The following is a 6,329-nucleotide window of genomic DNA, read 5'->3' on the forward strand; positions in this document are numbered from 1 at the left end:
GTCCGCGTCGGCGGCGCCAAAAATTGATGTGATTTGTAGATAGTGGTAAAAGTGGTTCGATTCTCAGACTTGTGAAGGATATTAATTAGACTTAAATTATAATATTAAAATAGAAAACTCACTAAAAATTATAGCAAACTCAACCCAAGATGATATCAATACTAAAAGAAACACTGAGGCTAAGATTCCACTATTTTCCAAGTTCAAAATGATTAAACCAATACTTATATTTATGCAATTCTCTCGTTTAATTTGATTCTAAAATATTGCAACAAGTAGATTTTCAAAAGTAGTAATTGTAAATACCAAGTATGAAGCATCAAAAGTCTTAAAACTAAGCATACTCCATCAAAATAGATCACAATCACTCAAATAAAAATCATATTCAATAATAGTTCAAGGCAAATAATCATATAATTATTGCAAATAAAAAGATAAAATAGAATATACCACTTTTTGTTGGAAAAATAGCTTCCTCTATCGCCTCGGCAATGGGGTTTAGCTCCTCATATTAATCATGATCTCAACATATGTGTTTGTTGCTCAAAAGATGATTAAAAGAGTGAAAAGTAATAACACAGACTGTTTGCAACAGTGTATTGGTGTTGCAAAACAGTTGTTACAATGTAACTGTTACAGAAAACTGTTGTAAGTACTGTTGCTTTTTCGCTGATTTTAAGACCCTAGAATACGACTGCCCTGCACAGCTTAATGTTCTTCAGCTGTTAAACAACGACATTGTTCTGCGACTGTTTCCCGTGCGTCAATGTTCTTCGCGTTCTTCCTCTTCAACAGCAGCAACAGCAGAAACAGAGTTTGGTAAAGCTCTGATTTCTTCTTCTCTGGCTCTCCTTAGGTTCCCAAACTCTCGACACACCTTCTATATGACCCAAGACATCTATTTATATCAAAAATACCGATTAAATCTCTCCCAAACCTTCCAAAATCTCTTTCCTTGTCTTCACGGCAAAGTTGCGGCAATTTCTTGTTTTTGAATTTCTACGCGTTTCTGAGCTTTCCTTTTTATTCTAAACTCTTCCTTAGATAGATACAAATGTTTGGGAAGGTTTACAACACTTTAATCTCTCTAAAATTCCCTAAAACAGGTCACACACGTGACTTTCCATATATTTATGTTGTGATAAAAATCCGTCGATTGAGCCCAGTCTAATCGATTCAAACACCCATATCAGATTCCTAGACCCATAAGGAGTCTATCCTATGAAAATCAGAGGTTTAAGCGACCTCAAACTCCTCCAAATCACGATTGCCAAAACTGTTCTTCAATGCACCTATTTTCCCGCCAAAACCTGGTTTTTGAAATGTTGAAGATGGTTGCCCCTTATCCAGGGAAGGGGTGCGATTAGCAACTGCCTGGAAATGGGATGCCCCTTAGTAATTAGGTTACCCCTTATCCAAAGTGAGAGTCCGAATAACAAATGTCCTCCGGGTGCTTTCCGACAACTTTTCGAGCCAATTTTTTCCAAAAATGTTTATTGGCCAAAAATACCTACAAATAAATAAAACACCATCATAAGTACAAAAATAAGCCCTAACAATATATAGAATCGAGACAAATCGGAAACAAAAATGTGTCTATCATTCCCGCAACCTTTTGTCAGTCGATCAGGCGCCATTGGCACTTCTGCAACCTTTAGTAAATTTGTCAGCTGATCGGGCGCCATTAGCACTCCCGCAGCCTTTTGCCAGTCGTTTCGAGTGACATTGGCGTTCCCGCGATCTTGGTAAATATTACAAATCGTATATCAAAAGTTGGTCTTTATTCGAAATGATGGTTTTACATTGATTTGTTCATGCATAAAACTTCTTTATCCATTTACCATTGATCGGTGACTTGATCTTCGTGCCGTTTATGCGTCTGAGATTGTAATACCCGCTCTCTGCTACCTTTCTTACTCTGAAAGTTCCTTCCCAGTTTGCGACAAATTTCCTTGCACTAGCATTCCTTTGCACATGAGGAGCAATCTTAAGGACCAAATAATCTACCTCGAATCTCCCTTCCTTTACATTCTGATTATAATAATCTGTTGTTAGCTTCCTGTATGCCTCAGCAAACCGTTCTGCCCGGGCTCTCCTCTCTTCTATTGTGTCTAAATGGGCAAAGCGACTTACTTCGTCCGGAGTCATATGACTAGCCATTTCTACCCTTGCGGATATTGCAATCTCTGTCGGTAATATCACGTCCTCCTCATAGACAAGAGAATACAGTGACGCCCCCGTGGAACTTCGTTTCGAGATTCTGTATGCCCATACCGTGAGCGGGAGCTTCTCATGCCACTCTCTGGGATGGTCTTCCACTGTCCTAATCAAGACCCGGATCAGTGTCTTATTGCTCGCCTCGGCTTTCCCGTTCCCTTGAGGAGAATAGGTGGTCGACGTATGAAGCCTCACATTATATTGCTGTAACAAATCCATCACATCTTTGTTTACGAACGATTTTTCATTATCTGCCCTGATAATCATGGGTGCTCCAAATCTGCAGATGATGTATTCTTTGATAAATGCTGCGATGGTCTCCCCGGCATAGTCTTTGATAGGTATCGCTTCAACCCATTTCGTGGTATACTCGTTGGCGGTTATTATGTACTTATGGCGTTTCGAGGACATCGGGTTGATCTGCCCTATAATGTCTAAAGAAAAACTGTGGAATGGCCATGGCGTTACCACGCTATGCAGCAAGGTGTAGGGTGTTCTGATTAGGTTGGCATTTTCTGACGTGTTCCGCGGTATCGCTTTCTATGGTGGGCCAGTAAAACATGCCTTCATAGAGCTGCAGGAACAACTTCCGCATCCCTTGATGTTCTGTATTCTGTGACCGAGTCATTACTTCAGCAGCCTCTTCGTCTGATAAGCACTTTAGTACCGCGTTACTGTAGCTTCTGCGGTAGAGGATCCCATCATGTATGAAGAAACTCGCCGCTTTCTTTCGAATTTTTAGAGTCGTTTGCCTGTCGCTGGGTAATTTGCCATTTTGGATGAAATCCATGTATGGTTGTCTACAATCCACCTCGTCGACTGTGCAGACCTCTGCGTCTTGTGGTGGGGCTTGGCAATTGGCCAACTGTCTTGGAGGGCTGATAAGTGCATAATTCATATGATTTTAGTATCCATTCCATACTTGTTTTAGTTATTATTCTTGCATGTATTCGTATTATTACTATTGCTTTATCTCATGTGTCTCCAATAGGTGAATCATCCAAAAAGGAGCTACAAAGTGCTTAAAATAGCTATGAAGAGAAGTATTCCAAGTATCCAAGTGCCCAAGTCTAAGAGAAGTGGAAGAAGTGCGACGAAAAGGAGCAAAACGCTCAAAATCAAGAGAAGGGCCAAAGAACGATCTTAACTCATTAAAATTGGATTTCTCATCATCATCTTGAATATATTTGAAAGATAAAAAGAATACAAAAAGAATGAGGTCATTCCGAGTTCGGATGAAGAGGTTACGGGCAAAACAAGCTTTTATTGAAAACCGAAGACAGTGAAGTCCGCGAACTAGGTTCGCATACCGGGTTCGCAGACTTAATTCCGAAAATTTCTGCTGGACTTTGAAGTTCGTGGACTGGGTTCGTGCACTTAGCAAATATGAAACATGTATTCACACCTTGGAAGACCTAAGGGCACGTTTGGTTTCGTTATGTCGTGTTTTCGGGTCGGGTTCTTGAACCGAACTAAACACTTGGATACCAAGCAATGTAAACCTATAAAAATGTATTAGGTTATATAAAATCATTGAATCTCATATCACAAGTTCTATATCAAAAACCTAGGGTTCATCCCTTTAGGGGGAAACCACCATTATTCATCTTCTTTGTAATATGAGTAACTAAATCCTTTGTTGATTAAGGATGAATTCAATGTTCTAAGCGTGAAGCTTTATTAATAATACAAATATATTGAGAGTTTTTATCGTCATCGTTTGTCTTTACCATATTTAGGATTTATGAGTGATTCTTAGATTGATTTGGGATGCATACTAGATTAGTCTATTGATCGTTCTATTTCTAGTAGAAGTTATGAGATAAGTAATCGTCGATTAACTCTATACACAAGTAGAAATCACGAGACCTTACAGAGGGATTCTGTGGAGCAATCGTGTGTGAAGACAACACCAGCAAGTAAACCTTGATCTAAGAGTTTATCTACTGGGATCAACCTAAATTCACAAAGCTTAAGGCGTTCAATTGGATTACACCTTGAGTGAGCTACTACTTGGTGGTTCGTTGGATAGAATCTGGTAGTCGAGAACTTGTGTATCCAGTGATTGAAGGAGTTTTGGGGATAACACTGATCTAGTTGTTATTATACGGTTGGTGATGTATGGTTCTTACAAACAATAAATAAGTATTCTAATCCTGTTAACGCTTGGTAACGGCGAAGGATTCCTTGATCATCTCTTTTCTTCTTATTGTCTTTTTATCTATCTCACAACCAAACCCCCATTTGTTATTGACTTTATTTTGCTATTTCAAATAACCTATCAATTACACAGCTCTTTGTGGAAACGATCTCTTACTACCGCTATATTACCAGTTAATTAGTGGGAAATATATTTATTAATTTGTTGAGCCTACGATAGCCCATACAAATTTTGGCGCCGCTGCCGGGGAGAAGTCGCTAATTGATTTGTTATTTGTTTAGCTTGTTTTTGTTTTCTTTTTATTTTCTCGTTTACTCTTGTGAGTCGTCATGTTTGCTTACGGAAATAACATGTATGGAGCACAAGATTACAAATACAACAGTATTAATCAATATGGTTTTCAATCTCATTCGTATGACAATTACCAACCATCCTATGGGTATAATCAAAACCAATCTTTTGGTTATGATCAATATCCCGCAGAACCTTATGGATATTCTCATACATGTCAACAACTTTATGACGGGTATGTAAGTGAACAATCACGAGGATGGAAGGATAGTTATGCTTCTGATCAATTGTTTTCTAGTAATGTGCATATGAAAGGGAATTTGGAACTAAAAAGTTATGATACTGAATCAAAACCTATTCCTCTTTGTCGTGTTTTTCCTTCACTCTTTCCAAAAGAGAATATTATGCATAAAGGTAGAAAGCGTGTTAACATCAGAAAACCATGTGCGCGATACAACCAACTGGAAAAATCCGGTGCATCACAAGAGACTCTTGATGAAATTAAGAAGTCCATAGACATGGAATTTGAAAGTCGTTGGGATGTTGGCGATTTTGAGGTTGACAATGATTCCGATGAAGATGAACAACCTCTTGAAAGTCCTTGCAACAATGATACGATTATTCCAACTCCGGATCATAATAAAGATCCTTCACCTATTCAAAAGGAGGAGATTGGTTATGACATATCTATTGTTATAAATGGTGTAGCGTACACAAACGAAGAAATTAGGAGTTGCATCAATGAACTAGACATTTTAGGACATGATTCCAATTCGGATGATGAGAGTGTTGATGAAGAGATTGAAATTGAGAATGAAACCAAATTGATTAAAGTCGTGGAAGACCCATTGAGCTTTCCAACGATTATAATGATGCTGAGATTATGGTTGAAGCAGATGAAGAATGACTAAATAGTTTGATAGAGGACCACGATACAAACGAGGTAAATAATTCATTACAATTCTTTAAGAATGATGAGGATCCCATAATTCAAGATATTGTGAAAGGTTTTTCTAATCCTTTGCATGATTCTATATCTTTTGATTCTCCTGTCCCAATTGAAATAGTTTCCGAAAGAGTCGTTAACCCGATTTTTAAGGAGCTACCTCACTTAGGTTTGGGTATATGTGCTATTAATATTCTTAAGAATTATTTTAATTCTAAGTATCCACCACTTGGTGTGTTTGATTCGAGTATTGTGCAGGTTCACCAAGCTGAGGAACCTTTTGAAGTTCCCGAATTCTATGTTCTCTATCCACTTTCAAGTGTAGAAAGGACTAAGTGTGGGGGAAACTTCAATAAATTGATAGATTCAATATTTATATTTTGTGCTAATGTGTTTGTGAAGCTATTACTTGAACTGCAGATTGTTATTTGGAAGGATTACCAAATTTTCAGATTGTTGGTGTACGGACGATAACAATAACGTCTCGCTGACGACGTTAAACCAAGCGCTAAATGGGAGGAAACCCATCGGTTTTGTATCTCTACCCCTTTTTTTTTAATTTTCTTAGTTTTGAATATCATATCTTGCATTCCCATCTTGAATTTTACAAAGTCCTAAGTCTATAGTGAAAGTTTGACGAAACTATTTTCATCAGAAAAATTCTGAATGCGCACCTGTCACCAAAATAGCTCTCGAGACTTCATACAGAGTCCG

At 38.1% G+C, this 6,329-nt stretch overlaps 2 protein-coding genes across 2 annotated transcripts; both read right to left on the reverse strand.

Moving 5' to 3' along the window:
- Nucleotides 1–1,812: 1,812 nt before the first annotated feature.
- On the reverse strand, nucleotides 1,813–2,628 carry LOC113279979. The gene has a single exon (XM_026528610.1). It carries the CDS (start codon nucleotides 2,626–2,628, stop codon nucleotides 1,813–1,815), a length of 816 nt encoding a protein of 271 aa, XP_026384395.1.
- Nucleotides 2,629–2,689: 61 nt separating this feature from the next.
- LOC113279980 lies at nucleotides 2,690–3,115 on the reverse strand. Its single transcript, XM_026528611.1, has one exon. It carries the CDS (start codon nucleotides 3,113–3,115, stop codon nucleotides 2,690–2,692), a length of 426 nt encoding a protein of 141 aa, XP_026384396.1.
- Between the last annotated feature and the right edge of the window lie 3,214 nt (nucleotides 3,116–6,329).

The sequence above is a fragment of the Papaver somniferum genome, chromosome 5 (assembly GCF_003573695.1).
Source record: "Papaver somniferum cultivar HN1 chromosome 5, ASM357369v1, whole genome shotgun sequence".
In the NCBI taxonomy this organism is placed as follows: domain Eukaryota; kingdom Viridiplantae; phylum Streptophyta; class Magnoliopsida; order Ranunculales; family Papaveraceae; genus Papaver; species Papaver somniferum.

Coding starts and splice junctions, on each gene's coding strand:
- LOC113279979 (XM_026528610.1), bottom strand. CDS start 2,628: ATGTCCTCGAAACGCCATAAGTACATAATAACCGCCAACGAGTATACC.
- LOC113279980 (XM_026528611.1), bottom strand. CDS start 3,115: ATGAATTATGCACTTATCAGCCCTCCAAGACAGTTGGCCAATTGCCAA.